We start from the raw sequence: 26,468 nt of genomic DNA on the forward strand, positions 1-26,468 counted from the left end.
TACCAAGGTAAAGACGATCAAAAGGCAAAACTTCCAGTTCCAAAAAAATACATCTCGAGGGTGCAATTTACACCACGATGGCTATAGTAAATCATACTGTATTGTATATTTGAACTGTGCTAAGAGAGTAGGTCCTAGAAGCTCTCATCTTAAGATAAAAACAGATTTGTAGCTATGGGTGGTGTCGAATGTTAACTTGAGTTACTGTGGTGATTATTTTGCAACATATACACATATCGAATCATTACGTTGTACACCTGTTCTGACACAAACTGAATTTAAGGTAGAACGAGAAAAATTCAACAGTTTTCTCTGCCTTTGAGCTACCATCTCCTGCCCCTCCCTTGTTCAGGGTACATTTTATGTCTGCATTGTACATTAACAAGATCACCTTTGAAGATACAGGGGAAAAGAACAAGTGATCCTTTTGTGAAAAATCTTCCCTCTCTCCTTTGGAAGATAAAAGCAGGTGAAGCCAAGATGTATTCCTTTATTATCTAGTTTCATGTCAGGACATGTTAGCCTGGGAACCAGCCAACCAAGTCTTGATAGGATGCAAACAGAAAGGCTGAGAAACAGCAGGTTAATCAGAAAGACAGAGGCTTTATATCAGAAGTAAACAAGAGAGAAATAGTTCAAGGTTTGGAAATTAAGCACACTGTCAGATTTGATTCTCCAGGTATTCAAAAAAATAAGTAGCATCGAAAGGATTTATGGATAAATATAAAAGATAGTCTTTCTCCATTTCCTCCTCTAATGTATTGTTACTAGTCAATTATATAAAACAAAGAAAAAACAAAAAAAGAAGGAAAAATTATTATTATTACTTTCAATCAAAGCAGTTTGGCGATAGGATATTGGGTCCTCACTTAAAAATAGTTTTTGAAAGTTTTACACAGTTTACTTTTTTTTTTTTTTTTATTTGACAACCACACCTGGAGCATATGGAAGTTCCTGGGCTAGGGATCAAATCAGAGCTGCAGCCACAGGCTAACATCACAGCCACAGCAACAGGGAATCTGAGCTGCATCTGAGACCTATGCCACATCTTCCAGCAACGCTGGATACTTAACCCACTGAGCAAGGCCAGGGATCGGCCTGCCTCCCCACAGACACCGTGTCGGACTCTCAACCTGCTGAAACACAACAGGAATGCTAATATTTATATGTGAAACAAGAATCAAGATTACATGTAAATTTCTCTTACCTAAAACTTTGCTGTAATACTCATCCCATTCGGGAAATAAAAAATATGTATATATCACTTCATTAACTGCATACAATAACCAATTCTCCAGCCTCTGAACAAAAGTCATGTTATCTGTCAGTCCTGATGTGCTGCTTGGAACATATGAAGAAGGCATAGGAAGTCCAGCACACAGCCTCTCAAAGACATTTCCATTGGAAAAACGAAAAGAGTATACAAATGGAATATTGAGGAGCTCAGCCACCAACTCCCCACAAAAGCTTAAAGGGTCAGCAATACAGACATCAAACTTTGCTGCCTGTAGCCTGCTGAGTAACTCCTTGTTTGTGACAGCGCTGTCACATATTCTTCTGGTTATCAAAAAAAAATCTCTGAGCATTTGTGTCATCTTGACTTGCCTGTTCCACCATGAAAGTTTCGGCACTTCAAAAGAGATTGTATAGAGATCAGCAATCAACTTTTCCATGAAGCTTTCTTTGCTTATTGAAATTTGAAGGATCTCCACGTTAAAGGGAAGCTTGCCATGATCAAGCAGAGAGCTTGATGAAGGCATCAGGATGGTTATCTCATGCCCACGAACTTGGAGTTCTTCCAGAATAACTTTTAAATTGATCCAGTGACTAAAATCCATGGGCCATACAAGGACTTTCCCAGTCATTCCTGAGTCGAAGAAACATAGATGCAGCACGAAAAAGACACAGAAGCCCTTCACAGTCTTCATGATTAACTCTTCCTCAAACTAAATCTGGGCTTTAAACCAAGCACATGAAATTCCCAATCCAAAGATCCGGCTTGACACTCCCAGTCATAAGTAGGTTGGGATGAACTTTGAATTGTGTACTCTGTATTAAAGATTAAAAGGAACTCCTTTCATGAAAAAAAAAAAAAGGTTAACAAAATCAATAAGTTGATAGAATACTTCCCCAGAATGAGTTTCCAAACTCCTTTTTAAGAATACTAAAAGAAAGGGGTTTAAAGTTAACACAAATTCAGAGTAATTTCTAAAATCTGTTAAGTAAATGTGACGTATATCCATTAAGACTAGACTTGTGGACCTTTTTCTTTGGTTTCATTTGAATATTCCTTTGAACAGAACGGTTTTGTAGCATTTCTCCTACTGCAAATTCCACAAGATATTCCACACAGGAAAAAGGCCATTGCTTACTGCCAGAAGGAAAGGATTTGTGTGTTTTAAGAGGTGTTTAGGCAGGGAGATTCAAATATAAACATTCTGATTATTCAGGCCCCTTTTTGCTAAGTCACATCAATTTTTAAGATGAAGAGAAAAAATATTTTTACTAATACTGCACTTATGAATGCAAGTTCTGTTTCTGTTTAATTGAGAAGAGATGTATTAGAATGGAGAAACCAAGCCTTGAAGAAGGTGTCTTGCTACTCTTATCCTTCTTTCCATCACATTCAATTCTGTTATTGTCTCCGCTTTCTTCTAAGATCCTTCTTGCAATGTAAAATTCCACTTTTTGGTTTTAATCCTCACATATGGAAGACATACCCCCACGTAGAAAGGAATCTCTTGGTATTTAGGACCATAACTTCATCTATAATCCTTGTGCTGGAAAAGCTGACTTTCCTCAAGGAATTAATCAATATAGTGATATAACATTATCATAGAATAATAGTTGGCTAATAATAAACAATAATTCCGTAATTACTCAATGGCTTACTACATCTATATAGTCTACCCCCAAATTAATACATCAATCTATTTTCCTTTGCATTCTTCACTACCATCCATCTAAGCCTCCTCATTTTCATATCTCACCTGGACCTACTGCAGGAGCCTTCCAATGGCACTGCTCTGTAGATAAACTTGTCTGATTTTCAAAAATTATGTATTTGAGAAAATATACTCGAGCAAAATGCTTTAATAAGTGTTTTATGTTCTTTGAAATCTATACTCTCTGAAATGGCCTGCAAGATCCTGACAGGTTTTCTTACCTTACATTGCTCCACGATCCTCCTCCACTGATGACAGTTTCCTTTAAAGTTTTTCTGATGAGAAGGTCTTTTCTAGGCTGTCGTCAGCAAGGTTGCCTCATGGGATATCTCTTCGGTCATTCCCCCAGAGACCTTTGATTTTGGCAGCCATGTAGGAATGAGAATACCTTTCCGAGAGTCGAGTGGACAAGTTTCATCCACCAGTGGGGCAAACATTTCCCTTTTCTGTCACTCCTTCCCAATTATCATGGCTTGATGGCAGGAAAAATCTGTGTGAAGTGTGAAGGAAAGTGAGATGCTATGAATGAGTGTCTGGTTTCCTCAGCAGTAAGGGATGCCCCTTCTTTGTCACCTCACTCAGATCACTGAGGTGATCTGAAAGGCTAAGGAGATAGGAGAGGCTGGGATCGCTGCCTGACCTTAGAATTTATCCAAGGAATGCGAACCATTTTTGGGTTCTTCCTACTAAACTATTTGTGGACTCCATCAGGAAGCCTTCCACATGCCTGCTTGGGACACCTCAGCTGCTGATCCCTCTGAGGTGCCAGAGGCTCCCCCAATGCTTTGTGTACCTCACCCACAGCTTTTTGTTCCTCCCCCTGCCCCCCGGCTCTCTCCGGCTCTGCCAAGGACAGAGAGAGTGAGCCTTTGCAGACAGCTAGTGAGCAAGTGCAGAAACCTGCCCCCAATCTGAGAGATTAGGGGCAGGCCCGTAAATAGGAGCATTTCAGGACTCTACACTAGAGAAAGGAAATAGAAGGATACTCGGTTGGCATCAAAGAAGGCATACAACTTAAAGGAATACCCTTCAAGAGGGAAGAAAGAATGTGGAACAGAAATATCCATAGAAAATGTATGAGAAAGTCTAAAAAAACACCTTATTTCATGCACGAAAACTTCCTGTATATATTATTGGATTTCTCAGTGGAAACATTGCAAGCCAGGACAGAGTTGGTTGGTATACTCAAAGTTCTCAAAGAAAAATATGGTGACCCCAAATTTAACTGAAAGTGATGTCCCTTGAAACTAAAAGAGACACCAAAACTTATCCAAACAAAATTAGAGACCAATATCTTTGATGAAGGTGGATGTAAAGATTTTCAACAAGACATTAGTAAACCAAATTCAATAGCTCAAAAAAACATTGTCAAAAATTCATTGACAAATTGGGCATAAGAAGAACATGACTTCACATAATAAAGGCAATTCATGACAAGACCACAGATAATAGCACACAAAACAATGAAAGTTTGAATGTTTTTGCTGGATCTCAAGTTTATTGATGTGGTGGGTCACATTTGAATATTCATTGCATTTAATCTCTCAGATTCCAAGCCTCCTGTGTTTCACACAGCTGCCCAACATACTACCCCTTCTGGCTCATCCTGTCTAATTTGTATAACATTCTCAACATAGTCCATTAGTACAATCTTCTCAAAGGTATCCAGATAATTCATATCCCTTCAGCTACATTATAAGGGAAGAGAAGAAAGTTCTTCAGGTAAAACTGTAAGTGTATGCTGTTGTCTGTTCCAAGTGAACAAGAACCGTGTCTGCTCTTCTTTGCAGGAAGAATGCAGAGAACAAGCATGAAAGCAGTGGCCTTATACCACGGACTGAGATGTGTTAACCTGCCCTACCACAGATACCACGTGTGATATAGGGGTGTTGTAGAGTGATTTCTCAGATGAATTTCCAGGAATGCACTACCATTTTCTGGGATCTCTGGCAGGGCTCAGATACAAGGGAGATCATCATCCTACATGATTTAAGATCTTTAATTTCCACCATCCACAGAAAAGTAATCTTATTTTCTGCTGGTGCTTTGGTAGGGGAAAGGGTGAAGATGAGAGGAATCTATTTCTATCTATAAGTGGTTGCCTAGTGGATGCCTCAAAAGGTCCAAGCGGTAATCCCCAGTGCCTAGGAAATTGATCCTGTAGGGAGAAAGAGTCTTTGAAAAGTACAGGTATACCTAGTTTTACGGTAATTTTCCTTATTGTGCTTGATATAAATCCAGATGTTGGATTTTTACTATTGAAAGTCTGTGGCCACCCTGAGTCAAACAAGTCAATTGGTGCCATTTTTCTAACAGAATTTGCTCACTTCCTACATCCATATTGCATTTGTAATTCTTGCACTATTTCAAACTATTTAATTATTATTATATTTGTTAAGGTGGTCTGTGACAATGATCCTTGATGTTAGCCCTGCAGTTTTGGAGGAACACCAGAACACCTCATCCGTTATGACTGGGAACTTAATCAATATTTATCTTCTAACTACTCCATCAACTGGCTGTTTCCCTGTCTCTCTCCTGATCCTCAGATCTTGTTATTCTTGAGAAACAATAATATTGAGACAACTACAGAATGGGAGAATACAATTTCAAATGACGCAACGGACAAGGGCCTAATCTCTAGAATATACAACCTACTTACACATCTCAATAGTAGAAAAGCCAACAACCCAATTGAAAAATGGACAAAAGACCTGAATTGACATTTCTCCAAGGAAGATGTACAGATGGCCAACAAGCACATGAGAAAATGCTCAACATCCCTGAGTAGTTCTAAATGCAAGTCAAAACTCCCAGGAGATACCACCTCACACCAGTCAGAATGGCAATCCTTAATAAGTCCACAAATAACAAGTGCTGGTGGGGGTGTGGAGAAAAGGGAGCCCTCCTGCACTGTCAGTGCGAATGTAAGCTGGTACAGCCACTATGGAGAACAGTATGGAGGTACCTTAGAAATCTATACATAGAACTACCATATGACCCCGCAGTCCCACTCTTGGGCATATATCTGGACAAATGTTCCTTAGAAAAGACACATGCACCTGCATGTTCATTGCAGCACTCTTCACAATAGCCAAGACATGGAAACAACCCAAATGTCCATTAACAGATGATTGGATTATGATGAGGTGGTATATATACCCAATGGAATACTACTCAGCCATAAAAAAGAATGGCATAATGCCATTTGCAGCAACATGGATGGAACTAGAGACTCTCATACTCAGTAAAGCAAGTCAGAAAGACAAAGACAAATACCATGTGATATCACTCATATCTGGTATCTAATATAGAGCACAAACAAACATTTCCACAGAAAAGAAAATCATAGACTTGGAGAATAGACTTGTGGTTGCCCAGGGGGAAGGGGAGGGAGGGGGAGGGATTGGGAACTTGGGGTTAAAGGATGCAAACTATTGCTTTTGGAATGGACTAACAATGAGATCCTGCTGTGTAGCACTGAGATCTATGTCTAGATACGTGGAGCATGACAACGGGAGAAAAATTATGTATACATATATGTGTAACTGGGTCCCCATGCTGTACATTAGGGGGAAAAATAGTCTGTTGGGAGAAATAACAATAAAAAAATAAAAAATAATAATATTGAAATTAGGCAATTCATAGCTCTGCATTGACCTTTAAGTGTCAAGCACAGGGAAGAGCTGACTGTCTCTTCTTTAACTCAAAGCTAGAAATAATGACGATTAGTCGGGAAGGCAAGCTGAAAGCTAAGACAGGCCAGAAGCTAAGCTTCTTCCACCAAACAAGGGAACTCTTTTGCAAAGGGAAGATTCTTGAAGGAAATTAAAAGCACTACTCCAGTGGGCTCATGAACAATAAGAAAGTCAATCAGCCTTATTGCTTATATGGAGACAGATTTCATGATCTGGGCAGACGCCCAAACCAGCCCCAATATTCTGCTAAGCCAAAGCCTAAATCAGAGCAAGGCCCTAACTCTCCATTTCTAAGACGGCTGAGAGGGGTGAGGATGCTGTAGGGTAAAGAAGAAAAGGTGGAAGCAGAGTTAGGTTCATTTGATTTGAAGAAAGCATCCATCTTCATAGCAGAAAAGTGCAAAGTGAAGCAGCAAGTGCTGATGTAGAAGCCATGGCACGTTATTTAGAAAGAAGATCTAGCTAAGGTAATACATGAAGGTGGCTACACTAACCACAGACTTTTAATGCAGATGAATTGGCCTTATACTGGAAGATGATGCCATCTTGGATTTTCATAGCTAGGAAGGAGAAGTCAGTGCCTGGCTTTGAGGTTTCAGAGGACAGGCTGACTCTCTTTTTGGGGACAAAGCAGCTGGTGACTTGAAGCGGAAGCCAGTGTTTAAGTACCGTTCTGAAAATTCTAGGGTCTTCAAGAATGATGCTAAATCTACCCTGCCTGTGCTCTATAAATGGAACAACAAAGCCTGGATGACAGCCCATGTCTTTACTAGATGGATTACTGAATATGTTTAACGCATTGTTGAGACATGATATTTAGAAAATGATTTCTTTTAAAATATTAGTGTTCACTGGTGATTCAGCTGGTCACTCAGGAGCCTTCGTGGAAATATTTTTTCAAGCCTTCTGACGGGACGATTATTCTATATCCCATGAATCAGAGCACTTTCAACTTTCAAGTCTTACTATTTAAAACATACATTTTGTAAGACACTAGCAGCCATGGATGGTGACTTCTCTCATGGAAGTGAGCAAAGAGAGTTGAAAAATTGCTAGAAAGAAGTCACGATTCTAGATGCCAGTAAGAACATTTCTGATTCATGAGAAGAGGTCATAATAATAGTTGGCCAACAAGAAAATATCATTGTGTAAATATTCAAAGACTTACTATACTTATAAATTTTACCCCCAAATTATATTCAACCTATTTTCCCTTGCAGTCTTCACTATCACCCATCTAAGCCTACACATTTTCCTATCTTAGCTGGACTTACTGCAGCAGCTTTCGAATATCACTCTTTCAGGTTCCGCATGCCTGTAACTCACTGTCCATAATGAACTTGATTATATAGGTATGTGTGTGTGTATATATATATATATATATATATATATATATATATATTTTGTATAAATTATGTAATATATATATTTCAGAAAATATCATGCTGGAGCAAATTTTTAAATCAATTTTTCATTATCAAAATGGAAAGGAAGAGGTAAAACTATCACTATTTGCAGATGTCATGATGCTATATAGAGATAATTCTAAAATTCTACCAGAAAACTGTTAGAGCTCATCAATGAACTTGGCAAAGTCACAAGATACAAAATTAGTAAACAGAAATTGACAGCATTTCTATATACCAACAATGAAAGATCAGAAAGAGAAATTAGGGAAGAAATCCTATTTACCATCACATCCAAAAGAAGAAAATACATCAGAGTAAACCTACCTAAAGAGAGAAAAGACCTGTACTCTGAAAACTATAAGCCACTGATGAAAGAAATCAAAGATGACACAAACAGATGGAAAGACAAACCATGCTCTTGGATTGGAAGAGTCAATATTATCACAATGATTTTACTACCCAAGGCAATCTACAGATTCAATGCAATCTTTACCAAGTTACCAAGGACATTTTTCACAGAACTGGAACAAAATATTTCAAAGTTTGTTTGGAAGCAGAGAAGACCCAGAATCGCGAAAGACATCCTGAAAAAGAAACATGGAGCTGGAGAAATCTGGCTCCCAGACTTCAGACTATACTACTAAACATCAGTCATCAAAACCATAGGATACTGGCACAAAGACAGAATTGTAGATCAGCGGAACAGGGGAGAAAGCCCAGAATTCACCCCATGCACCTACAGCCAACTTATCTATGACAAAGGAGGCAAGAACATACAAGGGAGAAAAGAAAGCCCGTTCAATAAGTGGTGCTGGGAAAACTGGACAGCCACATGGAAAAGAATGCAATGAGAACACTCCCTAACACCATACACAAAAACAAACTCCAAATGGATTAAAGACCTAGATATAAGACCAGATACTCTAAAACTCTTAGAGGAAAACATAGGCCAAACACTCTCTGACATAAAGGACAGCAACATCTCCTCAGGCCCACCTCTTAGTGTACTGACAGTAAAAACAAAAAGAAACAAACGGGACCTAATCAAACCAAAAGTTTCTGCACAGCAAAGGAAACCCTAAACAAAACGAAAAGGCAACCCCACAGAATGGGAGAAAATCTTTGCAAATGAATCGACTGACAAGGGATTAATCTCCAAAATTTATAAGTACCTCCTACCACTCAATAGCAAAAAACAAAGAACCCCATCCAAAAATGGGCAGGAGATCTCAACAGACAGCTCTCCAAAGAAGACATGTGGATGGCCAAAAAAACACATGAAAACATGTTCAACATCACTCATGATTAGAGAAAAGCAAGTCAAAACCACTATGAGGTACCACCTTACACCAGCCAGAATGGCCATCATCCAAAAGTCTACAAACAACACGTGCTGGAGAGGGTGTGGAGAAAAGGAACCCTATTACACTCTTAGTGGGGTTGTAAATTGGTGCAACCACTGTGGAACACAGTATGGAGATTCCTCAGAAAACTCGAAATAGAACTCCCATTTGACCCAGCCATCCCACTCCTGGGCATCTATCCAGACAAAACCATGACGCGAAAAGGCACACGTACTCCAGTGTTCACTGCAGCACTATTTGCGATAGGCAAGACAAGGAAACAACCTAAATGTCCATCCACAGAGGAGTGCATCCAAGAAGACGTGGTACATATCCACAATGGAATGCTACTCAGCCATTAAGAGGAACAAAATAATGGCATTTTTAGCAATATGGATGGACCTAGAAATTAATCATGCTAAGGGAAGTCAGTCAGACAATGAGAAAGCAACTCAAATGCTATCACGGACATGTGGAATCTGAAAACAGGACAGAATGAACTTCTTTGCAGAACAGATACTGACTCACAGACTTTGAAAAGCTCATGGCTTCCAAAGGAGGCAGTTTGGGGGGTAGGGTGATGCGCTTGGGGTCTGGGGGGTGTGGGATGGAAATACCTTAAGACTGGATTGTGATGATCATTGTACAAGTATAAATGTAATAAATTCATTGGGTGATAAAAAATAGAATGTAGTGGTCACTGCATAATTAAACAAGTATACACATATACTGGCCTAGAAATATACCATATCAGTTTTCTGAAGTTTGCAGTACACGAATAGGGGAAAGTAGCTAATGACTCTTTGTAGAACCACTGCAGAGGCAAAGATACATTGTTAGATTCATAACCCTCTCACATACATGACTTTTTTCTCTATTTGTTTGTTCGTATGTTTGTCTAAAATTTAAAAGTCCTTGATTATTTTGCACATTGGAACCCCAGAATCCTGAAGGCTGAGTTCTATTTTTTCCTAAGAAAATGTGCACATATGGCATAATATTCAGAGAATTACAACTTTTCTTTTCCTAGTCTCTTTTTGGGGAAGACCCACTGCATAATGTGAATTGATGGGGAAAGCTGGAATGTACCAGATAAGAAGCTACTGGAATTTTGAATTTCTTCACACACTCTCACACACTTACGATGATTCCATGAACCTGGTAGAGCCATTGAAAGAACTGAAGATAAATCTTAGCCTATCACTCAATTGCATGTGTCCTCTTCCTTTTGTACCATAGTGGAGTTTGGTGTCTCCAGAGATCAGTGACAGTTCAAAGCATGTTTAATATCTTCTAGAGATTTAAGTATTTCTCTTACTCCAGAATGCAAACATCATGGCAAATAAACTCTGTGTAATTTATTCCAAAAATGAGCTCTGGGAGTTTCCGTTGTAGCTCAGTAGTGAACGAATCTGGCTAGGAACCATGAGGTGGAGGGTTTGATCCCTAGCCTTACTCAGTGGGTTAAGGATCCGAGGTTGCCATGAGCTGTGGTGTAGGTTGCAGACTTGGCTCAAATCCCGCATTGCTGTGGCTCTGGCATAGGCTGGCAGCTACAGCTCCAATTAGACCCCTAGCCTGGGAACCTCCATGTGCCACAGGAGTGGCCTTAGAAAAGGCAAAAAGACAAAAAAAAAATGAGCTCTGGTTTAGCATTATAATTGGAATCAACTTCAGATTTGTTTGAGATAAGTAACGGGATTAAAAGTAGCTAAGTAATTAGAAGAGAGTTGTGCTAGTACTGCTCTGAGGGGAACATGTAGGTTAAGATTGCATTATACTCATTTACAAAAAAAAAAAAAAAAAACCAATAGCACCTCATAGCAAGCTCATATATGGACCCAGATATGATGGATAGGTCCATGATCAAGTCCACATTCATAATCCTTCTGCGACGAGCATAACTGGTTAGGGGACCCGTTGTCTGTAATAAACACTGGTAGATAATATACTCCATCTATCAAAGTTTGAGACTCTAAGAATAGCAACTAACTGGGCAACAACATCCACATCATGTGGCCTTGTAAACATACGGAAGGAAAACCTATAGAAGAAAAACATATAGAAGGAAAACCTATAGAAGAAATGGGTGAATTCCCATTTCTAATTTTAGGGTTCTGCAGAGGTATGGCATTGGATTTTGTGAAGAATGGAAATTAAACTAGCCATAATATTTTCCCAGGTCTCACAGAGTCAAAGAAGCATAGATGCAGCATGAAAAGGATACAGAAGCCTTTCACAGTCTTCATGATTAACTTCTGCTCAAACGAAATCTGATCTTAAACCCAGTGCATGAAACTCAAAATCCAAAAACCTCCCAATCAATTTGTAGTAGATGGCACTGAACTTTGAAGTGTCAACTTCAAATTATAGATTAAAATGAAGTACAACTGTTTTGAAGAAAAAAAGGTTGATGAACTCAGTACACTGTGTTAGGAAATAAATACTCAGGATGATAGATCCCAATCGTCTTTTAGAGTACATCACAATAAATACACTTGATGTTAAAGCCAAATCCAAAATAATGGATAAAAAAAAATCATTTTCCACATGATGTTAGAAAATCCATTACTGTGTGATAACTAGATTTTTCACATATTTTTCTCCGGTTTTATTTGAATGTTCATTTGAACAAAATGATCTCTGTAGTGTTTCTCTTACGGATAACTCCTGCTAAATACTCTAGATAGAAAAGAGGCAATCACTTACTGCCAGAAGAAGAGAGTATGAATGCTTTAAGAGATGTTACTGCAGGGAGATTTATATTGAAAAATTCTGATGCTAAATTCAGTGACCTTTCTGCTACATCACAACTATCTTTTAAGAGAAAGAGAAAATATATTTTTACTATTGCTGCAGATGTGAATTCAAGTTCTGCCTCTGGTCATATTAATGTTTGGTTGAGAAGCGATGTCTTAGAATGGAGAAGGCAAGTCTTGAAAAATGTAACGCAATGATCTTACCCTTCCTTCTAGCCCATCTAATTCTATTTGCTTTGCTTTCTTTTTCTAAGATTTTTTGCATAATCGTTTTTTTTTGTTTGTTTGTTTTTTGTTTGTTTGCTTGGCTCTTCGCAATTGGAGGCCATTACCCTGTGCAGAAATGGATCCAGTGACATCTAGGACAGTAACCTTATCTGTAATGCTTTTGCTGAAACAGGCCTCAAGCAATTAAGCAATAGGAGTATATGATGATCATATTAACAAGAGAATAACTGGCTCTTAATAAAATAAAATCTAAATAACTGTTTAACTGCTTACTATACCTATACATTTTATACTACCCACAAATCATAAATCAATCTATTTTCCTTTGCAGTCTTCACTACCAACAGTCTAACCCTAGTCATTTTCATATCTAACTTGGACTTACTGTAGTAGCCTTCCAATATCCTTGCTTCAGTTTTGCATACATGTGTGCAAATTACACTCCATAGAGAAACTTGTCTGATTAAAAAAATCTATTTCAGAAAATATCATGCTTGAGGGAAATGCTTTAATAACTTTATTCTTAGGTTTGTTGCAATCTATCTTCTGCCCCACTGGATGAAGTTAATGTGATAGATGTGTAAAACTGAATATTATTTATCTATGAGATAGAAGGAAATCTTTCCACTTGCCACAACATGGATGGAGCTTGAGGGCATTATGCTAAGTGAAATACATCTGACAGAGAAAGACAAATACCACATGCTATCACTTCTATGTGGAATCTAAAGAAAACTGATCTTATAGTAACAGAGACTAGAATGATGGGTTCTGAGGACTAGCAGTTAAGGAAAGGGGGTAGGTGATGGTTCAAAGGCACAGACCTCCAGTTACAGGACGAATAAGTTTTGGTGACTTTAATGTACAGCATTGTGATCTTTGTTACTAATAGTCTATTATTGTGGAAGTTGCTAAGTGAATAGATTTTCAATTTTCTCACCACAGGTGAAAAGAGTAGTAATTATGCGAGATCTTAGAGGTGTTCATTAATACTGAGGTGGTAATCATTTGCAATATATAAGCATTTCCATATATTTCCACCTCAAACTTATGCAGTGTTATACGTCATTTATAATCTCAATGAAATTTGAAGGAAATTAAGATTTTAGGTAATGTTTGGCTATCATCAAATTTTTTCCTATGTGAATGATTGTTTTCACTTGCATTGCTCTGATGTGGTATATTCTAAGGGTGTGAAGTGATATCTTATTGTGGTTTTGATTTTAATTTCCTAATGCTTGGTAATATCAAGTCCCCTTTCATGTAACTGTTGGCCATTTGTACGTCTTTGAAAAAATATCTATTTGGCATCTCTACTCATTTTTTTCCTTGAGTTATATGAGTTTTTTTTTTTAAATGTTCTGTGTATCAATCTTATCAGATACACAGTTTAAATATTTTCTTCCATTTTGTAGGTTGCCTTTCATTTTTAAAATCATTTCTTGTGCGGTGCAGAAGCTTTTAAGTTAGATGTCGTCACATGCATTGGTTTTTGCATTTGTTCCTTGTGCTGTTTGGTGTCCTATCCAAAAAATTTTTGTCAAGACCCTTATCAAGGAAGTTTTTCCCCTACATTTTCTTCTAGGAGTTGTATTGTTTCAGGTCTTATCTTGAAAGTTTTAATCCATTTCGGGTTACTTTTTGTAAATGTTGTAAGATGGGGTCCTATTTCATCCTTCTCTGTGTGATTATGCAGTCTCCCTGGCACCATTTATTTAAGAGGTTGTACACTTTTGTTGAGTCTCTTGGTTCTTTCATCAAATATTATTTGACCTTATAGGTGAGAGTTTATTTTTGGACACTCAATCCTGTGGAATGGTCTATGTATCTATTTTTATGCCAGTACCATACTTTAAAAAGTACCAGGAGTTCCCGTCGTGGCGCAATGATTAACAAATCCGACTAGGAACCATGAGGTTGCGTGTTCGATCCCTGGCCTTGCTCAGTGGGTTGAGGATCTGGCATTGCCATAAGCTGTGGCGTAGGTTGCAGACATGGCTCGGATCTCACGTTGCTGTGGCTCTGGCATAGGCCAGTGGCTACAGTTCCAGTTAGACCCCTAGCCTGGGAACCTCCATGTGCTGTGAGAGTGGACCAAGAAATGGCAAAAAGACAAAAAAAAAAGTACAATAGCAACAAACAAACAAACATAGAAAAACAACTTGTAGCTGTAAAGTAGCTTCAACCTAGGATTCATTTTTCTATTTGGGTGCCCTGAAAGGCTTTAGAAATTGGTGACTCAACTCACTATTCCTTTCATGGCGAGGAACCCTTTCTGGATGGCAGGTTTCCTCTTGGTGATGAGCAATGCTGGCTTGTAGATGGGACAAGGCAGGTGGAATAAAACTATCTTTGTTCTGCTCTTGTGTAATTAGTCTCAGGTGTTTTGTTTTGTTTTTACCCCATAGTGTTGCTAAAACTTCATAAGTGGCCTTCAGACCTCTCCCAGAGATGTTTCTGTTCATGGGCAGCTTTCTAACTGCTGGTCTTTGTCAGGGGACAGGGAGGCTGGGGTCTTCTATGTCTCCATTTGGACCTCTCAGGTTTACCTCTCTGTCTTTCTCTTGTTTTAAATACACAATTATAGGACATGTTAAGTTAACAAACAGCATGATCTCATTTGTATAGAATTGTTTCTATACTCTCTCTCTCTCTCTCTCTTTATTTTTTTCACCTTTTTAGGGCCATATCCATGGCATATGGAGGTTCCCAGGCTAGGGGTGGAATTGGAGTTGCAGCAGCAGGCCTATGCCACAGCCACAGCAATGTGGGATCTAGCCAAACCTGTGACCTACACCACAGCTCACGGCAACGCCACATCCTTAACTCACTGGGCAAGGCCAGAGAGCAAACTCACATCCTCATGAATCCTAATCAGGTTCATCAATGCTGAGCCACAATGGGAACTCCTATCATTTTTTTTTCTATTTATAAATTGGTTCAAGGAAATAGCTGAGGTAAGTTTTCTATATTGATTGACAGTTTTAGCTGCATGAGGAGAGTTAAGTCATTTCTCATTTTTATTTCTCTGTGCTTTTATCATTTAAATTCTTTACAGTGTTAAAATTGGCATTTTAAGAAATAAATAAGATTAACTAATAAAAATGTGTGTCTCTTTAACAAGAGCTTAATTTCTTTAAATAAATTTAGTATTCCTTTGAGATGGGAATCTATTGCTCAATAGCAGTGGGAGAATCTAAACGATTGCATAGAATTTGAGAAGTCTAAGACAGTCATATTTGATGTTAGCTATTTCATGGTGATTATGTAAAAGTAAACACTTTAACTGAGTAAAACAATTTACTCCTTTTAAAATACCAAGGCTCCTCCAAAGACAATGTATCTTATACTCAGGAAGGGTTGTTAATAATTGCCTTCAAGGCCTTAAGCAGATCAGAACGAGCCATTGTGTGCAGGTCTAATTCAACAGTTGCCCCTCTGGCTTTCCTGTGAGCAATGTTCTCATGCTGGTCACCAAACAGGTGCTGATTCCCATCATAGGGACCCCGTGATAAATAGCTTTGTACATCCCATCGGTTCCACAGTGAGTCATAAAAGCTCTGGTTTTACGATGACCTAAAAAGAAATAATTAGTCTAAGTCATAAGGCTCTCAAGAACAGAAAATCATAACACCTGTGTAATTCATTAATTCAGGTAGGTAGCATCTTCTATATAATTCTGTCAATAGGCCATATGTAAACTCCTGTAGTCAGTACAGAAAGCAGCCATTGATTACTCCAGGCTATGTAGCAATTAGCGATTCTAGCAATTAAGCCATTCCACAAAAAACGGAGAAGTTTCCTGCAGAGTATATGATGAAGAGTACGTCCCACTGGGCAAGTTATCAGGGTGGGAATACATTAATGAAAAGAAATGGTTGGATGTAAGGAACCAAGTACTTGTGCGAATGGAGAAGGAGAAGTGAGATGTGCAGTTTCAATGTGAGACTGTTGGCATAACGGGCTAGAAAGATAGACTAGGGAAAGTGCATGAAGTATTCTGTTTAAGAAGATGGGATTATGAACTTGATTTTAAGTAATCTGGACCGTTTATAATATAGTTGGAGAAACTGTTTATTAGACTTTTTTTTCCAAACAATTACTGAAGGAAAAGGAGAAGTTACAAAATGGATACGAAGAGTCTGAAGGCTGCTACAATATTCTGCACAAAAATTAATGAGAGCCTGATCTAAAGGCACTTTCCTGGACTCTGATTCAGAGGAGGGGGAAATTGTATCATAAAGACAAGAATTATAAATTCCATATTTATGTGAGTGCTCCACAAAGATTCTATCCTTGACCAAATTCTGGTCGGGATCCTCTGAACTCTCTTGTCAATGAGGTACTGATTTGGGGGCTTCTCTATCTCTCCATTGCCCAGTTTTGCAAGCATCCTACCAATTCAGTTTAGCGAGACTCTCTGGGCCCTGCTATGTGATCACCCTTTTTAGCTGTTTCCTCGTCCTCCGCCTTCCTCCAAGCAATGACTTATCACCTTAGTCTGCCTTCAGCAAGAACTGGGTCAGGTTAGTTTTGTCAGATCTCCCTTTTCCCTGGTATTTCCTTTGTAATTTTCCATCCAGTGTTCCCCCAACTCTGTTCTTCTGTCATAAATATCCCATTTCCCCTTTTGTACTCAGAGTTGAGTCCAACTCTGTCATACTGTACAAGTCCATTGCAGTAACACCTATGCTTATCACGACGGCCTTGAATACAGTGTGCCTTACAGTCTTTAATAAATGTCATGCATAATTTTTTCTTTAACAAGCACCAGGAGAAATGTGAAGAAGATAAGATTGTTTTCTTGTTTGTTTGTTTTGAAATCAGATTCTTGGGTTTATTTGCTATTGAGTAATCATTCAGACTCTTTTTCCTTTAATTCCATTACCTTTTCTTCTCTTTGGTCTTACCAAGATCATTCTGTGGAATCCATTCATACAGCCAGGTATTAGCTCCAAAAGTTTCTGGTTTCTTCCCTGGGTACCTCCACAGAACCTGTAAAGATAAATGCCTCTACGCTATTAGAAGGTTTTGAGAATCACATCCTCTCAGAAGGAAGCGGTTCAGTTAGAATTAATTTAGTTCAATGCCTCCAGGTAACACGTGAGCAAACTGAGGCCCTGAGTGATTAAGTAATGCATGCTTTTAAACCACTGACACTACACACATATTTTCTTTTCTATTCTCCTTTCTAGCAAATAACCATTTTTAAAATCATTTTTTAAACTTTTTTTTTGACTTTTTCTCTTTCATTTCTATTTTTTTTTCTTTAGGGCCACACCCACAGCATATGGAGGTTCCCAGGCTAGGGGTCAAACCAGAGCTGTAGCTGCCAGCCACAGGATCCGAGCCGCATCTACAACCTCCACCGCAGCTCATGGAAACACTGGATCTTAAACCCACTGAGCAAGGCCAGGGATCTAACCTGCCTCCTCATGGATGCTAGTCAGATACATTTCAACTGAGCCACGATGGAAACTCCCTAATTCTTTTTTTATTATACTTGATTTGCAATGGTTATTCAGTTTCTGTTGTATAGCAAAGTGACCCCATCACACACAGCTCCTGGTGTTGTACAGTAGGAGCCCATTGCCCATTCATTCCAAATATTACAGTTTGCAGCACAAACCCCTGTGTCTCACAGCATTCAACCATATTTTCGAGTGCTTGCAATAATCCTAATCAATAGGCTATCAACATCAGGTCAATTCTCACTCAGAAGATGAAGGCAAAAAGACAACCTGTATCTGAAACAATTACATATGGGTGTTAGTAGGCCATGCTGGTACAAGGGAGTTTTGAAACAAAGTCTTGAGAGACAAAGAGGAAGGATGTTATTTACTTCACTGAGAAATTGTTAGTGCTTTGACCTTTGTCATATACTTGGCAGTAACATAGAATCATTGTCTTTTTATTATACTAAAATATATATAATGACATTTATCATGTTAAAGGACTATAAGTATAGAATTTGGTAGCATTAAACACATCCACTGTGGTGTATGTATGTATGCATGCATGTATGTATGTATGTATGTATGTATGTTGTATAACCATCAGCACTATCTAGTCCCAAATATTTTCATCATCCCTAATAGAAACTCTGTATAATTAAGTGATAGCTCCACTCTCTAACTCCTGGTAAGCTCTATTCTAGTTTCTATCTCTATGAAGTTGACCACTCTAAGATATCTGATATAAATGGAATCATATGGTACTTGTCTTCTGACTTAGCATTATTTTTCTTAGTCTTATGTTCATGGGTCATACCTGTTGTAACATATCAGAATTTCCTTTCTTTTTAAATCGGAGTCATATTCCATCTTGTGTATATGCCACATTTTCTTTACCCATTTATTTTGCAGTTGTGAATGAACTTGCAGCGATCACTGTTGTATAAACATCTGTTTGATTCCATGATTTCAGTTCCTTTCAACATGCAGCCAGAATTGGGTCATATGAGAGCTATGTAGATGCATTGGTTTGTACTCCTATAAATATAATAGGGAGGAAAAAAATCTGACTCCGTATTAGATCTGTTTCCTTTATTTTAATCTCTGTACTCTGCTGTTTGTGCTTAGTCATGCTGGCTCTGCACCTCTTGTAAAAGAATGTTGCCTATGACCTGAAACATTAGGCCATAGCCTAGCTCATGTCTCTGACCTTTAAGAGTTCATTTATATAGAGATAAAAAGTTGCATAACAGAGAATAACATTTGTTTTGTTGGAGGTTTACAGGAACACCCTGACCTGACCTGAATTAAGTGGAGAGCTGCAAGAACAAAGGATTACTACACCAAGAAGTTGCAACAATAAACCTATGTACCTTTCTCGCCTTGCTTTTGAAAGTGCTTTGCTGAAAGAAACCCTTCAGGGAATTTGGGGGTTTGGGGGCACAAGCCACACTTTTCCTTACAAGGCCCAGCAGTAAATTTTCTCTGCTCCAAACGCTGATTTTTGGTTTGTTTGGCCTCACTGTGTTTCAAGCACATGAAATTGCATTCAGGTAACAATATGGTGAGGTCAGCCCAGGATTCTGTGCCCATGGCAGGTTGACCCCAGAGGCAGCGCCTTCCCTGAGTCTCCAGCAGCTGCTGGAGCTCATTTTGCTCTGAGATACTGGAAGGACTCTCCCTGACAGCCACTGGTCCCCCTAGACACAAGGCTGTTTGGAGCTGAGAAACATCCAGAACAATGGTCCATGTTTAGTGCCCCTTGGGAGTAAGTTGCTCCAGCTTGTGCAGGCTGGGAACCCTCTCCATTTAATTTGGGTTCATCCCCTTTCAGGAAGTGAGCCACTCTGGGTCTGTTCTGTTTGGACAGCTGGGCCAATCTGGTTGGAGGCCTCTATCTGGGAGAAGAAGTGGAATTCTTGGAGCATAGTTCCTTTGATTTTCCTGTGACTGTAGCTTATTTGTATTTTGGTTGTTTCATTTTGGGATGAGACTCTCTGGATCCATTCTCTTTGAGGAGTCATGCCACTCTGGAGGCTCCTGTTTTTGAATGGAAGTAGAATTTGGGGGGCTACACCTTGTCGGATCCTTTGTTTGTGGGTTTGTGGGTATGTTTTTATGCGTCTGTCTCTGTACTTGCATTGGCCAGTTGTGATGTCTTTGGTGAATAATGGGGCTCACCTGTGACAACACAGGGTATCTATCCCTACTGCATTAAGCTTCACCTATGACAGAAGTGAACGATAAATATATTTTGAGTAAAAAGGGGGTTTGTGCCTGGTTGAGCTGAGATTAGATTACGTTTTAATAGGAAAATGGATTTTGTTTTTAAAAGTAGGTTGCTGCCGTTAGTTCTTCTTCTGGGGTTTTAACGTGTGGCTTCATTTGGAACATAGTCCTCTGTCACCTCATTTCATCTTCTGTGTTTTATTTTTATGTATCTGGCAGGAGGTTGGTCACATTTCCTGACCTTGGAGACATCCAATGCATCCAAGCGGTGCACCATCCTTGGGTCCTCAGAGCTATATGCTCTAGGGGTGGCCCTATTTGTCTGCATGGGCGCTTCTGTTGTGGCAGTTTGACTACCAAGAGCCCTCAGCTCTTCCAAAAGTAATCTGCATTGGCCTTCAAAGCCCCTGTCCTGGGGGCTTGACTTCCTAGTGCAGAACCACTGGGCTGGGGAGCCCTGTGGTGGGCTCAAACAATTGGCTCCTTGGGGGTGTGAGTCTTGACTATACTGATTCTCCATCCTGCTCCATGAGTCTCATTGTGGTTCCTTCTTTGTATCTTTGGCTGTATGTCTTTTTGCTTGTCTCCTGTTTTCCTTATCAACACTTACTCTGCAGGGAGTTCCCATCATGGCTCAGGGGCAACAAACCAACTAGTATCCACGAGGATGTGGGTTCAATCCCTGGATCTGCTCAGTGGGTTAAGGATCCGGCGTTGCTGTGAGCTGTGGTTATTTTAAGTTGCAAATGGTCATAAGAATTTTTGTATCCATAACCAAATTACTTTCACGAATTGTTTGAGGGAAGCCATACCATTTAAATATTTAATCCAAAAAGCATCTACATAAAATCAGTGAATTTTCAGTTGCATTAAGATACAAGCCTTAGGGTCAGAATCAGAAGCATCAAGACATGTCTCTCTGCCTAAACACAATTGTACTAGCCAAAGCTGCAGGAAGTACCTCTGTGGGAGCTCTGGATTCTATCTGAGCACTTGAAACCCACAGGGGAAAGCTTGACTGGGAATTGTGGTTAATTTTAGTCAACTTCAACCCTTCAGAGTAACAGCAGCGTCAAAGCCTCCATCACACAGCCCTGTGTCAAGCAACATGCCTGTCTTTTAGGTAACAGATTCCTTCTCGCTGCTGCTTTTAAGATTCACGCATTATCTTTGACTTTCAGCAGCTTGAATATAATGTGTCTTAGCTTCGGTCTCTTTGAGTTTCGCCTACTTGAAGTTTACTCAGCTTCTTGGATGTGTAGATGTATGGGTCTCCTTAAATTGGGGCCATTTTAAGCCATTTACTTCTTTAAATATCCTTTCTTCCCTTTTCTCTCTTTCTGTGACTCTCACTCTGGGACTCCCATGTCCATGTTCATTCACAGAATGACATGAATGATGTCCTACAAGTCTTTTAGGCTTTGTTCCTTTTTCTTCATTTTCTTCTCCTTTTGGTGCCTCCAACTTGATAATTTCAATTATTCTGTCTTTTGCCTGCTCATGTCACTTCAGTTGCTGTAACTTTCAGCTCCAGAATGTCTTCTTGGTTATTTCTTTAAATAATTTCTTTCTCATTATCAGTATTTCATTCTGTTCTTACATCATTTTCTTCTCTTTATCACTGTCTTTAGGTTTGTGTGCATCTTTAAGACAGTGGTTCTAAAGGCTTTTTCTAGAGACTCCAAAATCCAGGCTCCTTCAGGAACCGTTTCTCTCAATTTATTCTGTTCCTTTGCATGGGTCATACTTTCTTCAATCTTTGTGTGCCTTGTGATATTTGTCGAGAAATGTGCATTTGATTTTTATGATGTCCTAACTCCAGAAATCAGATTTGCCCCTTTGTTAGTTTAGATATTTCTAAAATTATCGAAGAATTTGTCTTTGCTAGATATCAGGCTGAGGTTAAATCCTTAGGTTTTCCTCAGGTCTTTGATGAACCCGTGTGTTGTTTCCCTGAACATACATATAGCTTTCAATTCTACATTGTGAGTTTTTTTTAATTAAAAAAATTATGGGAGTTCCCGTCATGGCACAGTGGTTAACGAATCTGACTAGGAACCAAGAGGTTGTGGGTTCGATCCCTGATCTTGCTCAGTGGGTTAAGGATCCCACATTGCCATGAGCTGTGGTGTAGGTCACAGGCTCGGCTGGGATCCTGCGTTGCTGTGGCTCTGGCATAGGCCGGCAGCTACAGCTCCGATTAGACCCCTAGCCTGGGAACCTCCATGTGCCATGGGAACGGCCCTAGAACAGACAAAAAATAAAAAATAAATAAAAGAATAAATATGCCCTAATTCCTCAATGCTTGGCTTCCAAATGGAGAAAAAAGAAGAAACACATAGTACTGATCCTTTAAAACTCCTGAAGTTGCTTCTGCTAATAAAGGTCAAAACAACTGTGGCCAGCTTCTATACCTGCAACTCAGTGATCAAAGGAAGCAGTCAGCAATCAGGGTGCAGGACCCCAGTATTTGGAGGATAAGGTCTTATGGCCCACCCTGGATCCACCAAATCATACAAGAATATAGGCATGTTGCTTGACACAGGGCTGCGTGATGGAGGCTTTGAAGCTACTCTGAAGGTTGAAGTTGACGAAAATTAACCACAGTTCCCAGTCAAGCTTTCCCTTGTGAGTTGTAAGTGCTCAGATAGACTCCAGAGCTCCAGTAATGATTTCCAGAGATTTAGGGGCAAGAAAGGATGCAGAGCACGAGGGATTTTGAGGACTGTTGATCTGTATGATAGTATAGGTGTAGATACATATTCTAAACATTTATCAAAACATGTAATGCACACACAAAGAATGAACCTTATAGGATGAACCTCATTGTAAATGATGGATATTGGTTCACATTAATATGTAAATGTTGGTTCATAGGTTGTAGCAAATGTACCACACCTGTGTGGGCAGCTGTGTATGGGAGGAAGCAGGAGATGGGTGGGAAAACGTGGTAAGAAGTTTTTGGGATCAGTTCTGCTGTGAATGTAAATATCTAAAAAGAGTCTATCAATTTTAGAAACAGCAAATACTGCATAATCTGTCCCTTGAGATTAGACAACGTATTTAATAGCTGCTTGCCAGATACTGCATTGTACCTCATTCCACATCCCCTCCCCAATATGAACAAGTAATTTTCCCAAACAACTGTTCCCCTTTACTTCTTCTTACTAGATGACAATATTCTCTACTAAGTGGCCTCTACCAATCAATACAGAAATACGTAAATGCATAAAGGGATGACGTATACATCGTTGTCACATACAACAAGAGCCAAGGAATAATTTTGGAATACTGTCACTTAATTTCCACTTCCAGCCTATCAGAAAATCCTATTGATTTTCTTTGCAAATACTCCCTGAATCTCTCCATTTATACTAAAAATTGCTATCATATTGTAGTTCGGATCTCTAGAAAGTCTTGCAGGAACTATTGCACCTATATTTCAGCTCATTTCCCTGCTTTAAATCTTGCTCCATTCCAAATAATTCAATACTCAATATTTATGATAGTGTGAGCTGTGTCACATTACTGCTTAAAAATTATACATTGATCCCTCATTGACCTTGAATTTGAAGTAAAGATTACTCAGGAGTGCCCATTTGTTTTTTCATAACTGATTCTCTGATCATCTCTCCAGGCGAATTTCTCTCCTCTATTCAAACCAAATAGTTCATCATGACTGAACTTTGGGTGGGCCATCACATCTCTGTTTGAATTATTTTCCTAAAAGTATTGTAATTTCCCCGCTATTGATTATTCCTTCGACAAGACTTTGCTAAATAACGTGACATTCCAAAATCTCGGGGGCTTATTTCTTCTCATGCCATGTGTCAATATATTCAGCAGCAGCTATTTCTTACATTTCTTCAACAAGGACTCAGCTTGACAGAGCAGCCAGTTAGGAACACACTCCCATTGACAGAAGAGAGGGAAAGAGACCTCTGGACTATCTGGAGACTGATAGTTAAGCGTTGAACCTGGAAATGATGCACTTCAGCTCATACTCATTTCCCATGGAGTATTGGACAGTTATCCCAAACTTGGCGGCTAGAAATACTACTTTCGTCAAGGAGTTGGCATATTTGCGGAACACCAGTGGCTACCATGATTATGTTATTAATACTCCTGGTCTTATAATAGCCCACGTGGATCATTCCCATTGATTCCTATGTCCGAGTTTTCAATTTGAAGGCCAAATACTGTAAGTAATAAACTAGAAGTCATTCCAGGAGGTAAATACTCAAACATGCAAAACTAAGCACATTTAATCATCTTAGGTAGGGGCTTCAAAGGCTTGCAGTGCAGTCCTCCAACAAATTCAAAATTAGGTTAATAAGGGTGAAGAAATTCAGTATACCGATAAGTTTGAATTAACCACATTTCAGCTTTCCCCATAACCTCACATAAGGTGGTAGGTTTTCCTGAACAAACTGAAAGATGATGGAGCAAAACCAAACTGACAGGTTAAATGGAAAATGTCTTACCAGTGAATTTCTAAGAAAAATCCTTAAAGAACCAATATTGGTCCTATGTAACCGATGAGAAATCAACTGGGCTTTCCCCGTGACTACACAATACTGAGATGATGAATAACCACACACAGATGTAAGTATGGAACGCAGCCAAAAGCCTGCTGCTTTCTCTCTGCCAATAAAGCCTTTCAGCGTGAGCCAACCTGAGCCCTACTCCATGCTCAGACTCCTCACCTGCTCCTAGCATGGAACAGGACACTCAGCCAGTGACCCTCAGCCTGCTATTGTAGTCTCCTCCTCTCCTGGAATTCCAATTTATCTCATCCTCCTTGCTCCAAAGCTCTCTGTGTCTTCAAAAAAGAGCTTTTATAATTTATTCATCTTTTTTCCCCTCGTGTTTGGAAATGTACGGCCACAAGTAACTATATCGTATCTAGAATGGAAATCTTTTAATAAAAATTTAAAAGCGATCATCTTATTTGGTATTCATAATCATAGTGCCTTTTCCCAAGACCCTGCCCTCCTTAGTGAAGATACACCCATCCATAGTCACCTAGTGATGAAATATTTGCTGTGTTGACATATTGAGCCTACGAGCAGTACAAAAGGGGTCCTTTGACCTGAAGTGTCTACCAAATGAACTTTAGCAGAACAAGAACTCAAGTTAGTGATTCTGAATTAAATTATGTTCCTTAGTTTGGTACCAGAGCTCACTTCTGAATTCTGCTCAGTTATTGTAGTGGATGGAACCTTGCCTAGAATTTTGGTGTCCTTTTGAACTGTGTACTCCATATCACTGATACCAGGAAACCATAGCTACATGGTTTCTCATCACACGACTTTTTGAATATTTTCCTTGATGTTCTAAGTATGTTAAAGTGTTGATTAGAAAATATGAGGGGTTTTGAATGGACCAGGAGCATCTATTCACAGTAGAGACCATGAAAAATCTCAGTTAGTTAGGGGTTTGATTCTGGTAATGACAAAGTTATCATATCCATTTCCTAATCAGTGCATATTCCATCTCAGCGCCTTGTTGATGTCAATCATGTGTATAACCTTATTCACTCTGTGAAATGCTTTATTTTACTCCCACACCAATTTTATGGCTGCTTTGTTGCGAGGAAATTTATGTGCCATGCCATTACATAACAGCTGTGTAGTTTTTAGTATAATTTGTAACATTGTGAAACAATCAATACTATTACATTTTAGAAATTTTCATTTCTCCCCCCCCCCCGAAGTCCTATACCCATTGGCAGCCATTCTCCTTTTCTCCCTCGTCTCAGCCCCTGACAACCACTAATCTACTTTCTTTCTTTATTTGCCTTTCCTAGAATGAGCTTGTTTCACTTACTTTAAATGAAATCATATATCATGTGGTCTTTTGGGCTCCCTTCTTTCACTTAGCATATTTTTTCCAAGTTCATCCATGTGGTAGTATATATCAGTACTTCATTCCTTTTTGCTGCTGAATAATGTTTTTAAATGGATAGACTTCATTTTGTTTATTCATTCATCAGGTGATGAACATCTGCATTGTCTTCACATGTGCCTGCTATGAATAATCGTGCCCTGAGCATTCAAGTGTATGTTTTATGTGGACACATATGTTCGTTAACCTTAGTCATAAACCTAGGAGTGGAATTGTAGCATCACATGGTTGATAGAGTGGATTTCCATTGAAAGAATGGATTTACATTCTTTCATACCGGATATTTTTTTTCCTTTCAATTCTTCACTCCTTCGTGATTAATCTAGAATTCCTAATGCATTTTATTGAGATGAAGACAATATAGCAGGAAAGCTAAGAAATACAATTGACTGGATAAACACATTTTTAGAAACTTATTTCCAAAAGCAATACCACATTTGATATCATGCTGTGGCAATTTGTTGAATACGGAAATATTAAAGGACTATTTGCCCCTT

The 26,468-nt window shown here is 39.0% G+C and overlaps 1 protein-coding gene and 1 pseudogene across 1 annotated transcript; both read right to left on the reverse strand.

Annotated features, from left to right (window-relative positions):
- Positions 1-244: 244 nt before the first annotated feature.
- LOC125137437 (UDP-glucuronosyltransferase 2C1-like) lies at positions 245-17,360 on the reverse strand. The gene is made up of 4 exons (XM_047798121.1): positions 17,271-17,360; positions 3,167-3,435; positions 1,134-2,074; positions 245-391 (listed from the first exon to the last, which is right to left on the reverse strand). The coding sequence occupies exons 3-4, from the start codon at positions 1,926-1,928 to the stop codon at positions 245-247; spliced, it is 942 nt and encodes a 313-aa protein (XP_047654077.1). The 5' UTR covers positions 1,929-2,074; positions 3,167-3,435; positions 17,271-17,360.
- LOC125137438 (UDP-glucuronosyltransferase 2C1-like) overlaps positions 15,733-26,468 on the reverse strand; it is a 28,337-nt pseudogene continuing 17,601 nt past the window's right edge.

The sequence above is a fragment of the Phacochoerus africanus genome, chromosome 10 (assembly GCF_016906955.1).
Source record: "Phacochoerus africanus isolate WHEZ1 chromosome 10, ROS_Pafr_v1, whole genome shotgun sequence".
Taxonomy (NCBI): Eukaryota; Metazoa; Chordata; class Mammalia; order Artiodactyla; family Suidae; genus Phacochoerus; species Phacochoerus africanus.

Bases quoted from the DNA above. Each gene is read 5' to 3' on its own strand.
- LOC125137437 (XM_047798121.1), bottom strand. From the start codon at position 1,928: ATGAAGACTGTGAAGGGCTTCTGTGTCTTTTTCGTGCTGCATCTATGT. The intron at 392-1,133 runs GTTGAGAGTCCG...GTATCTTCAAAG, and splicing joins TTCCTGTTGTGTTTCAGCAG to GTGATCTTGTTAATGTACAA.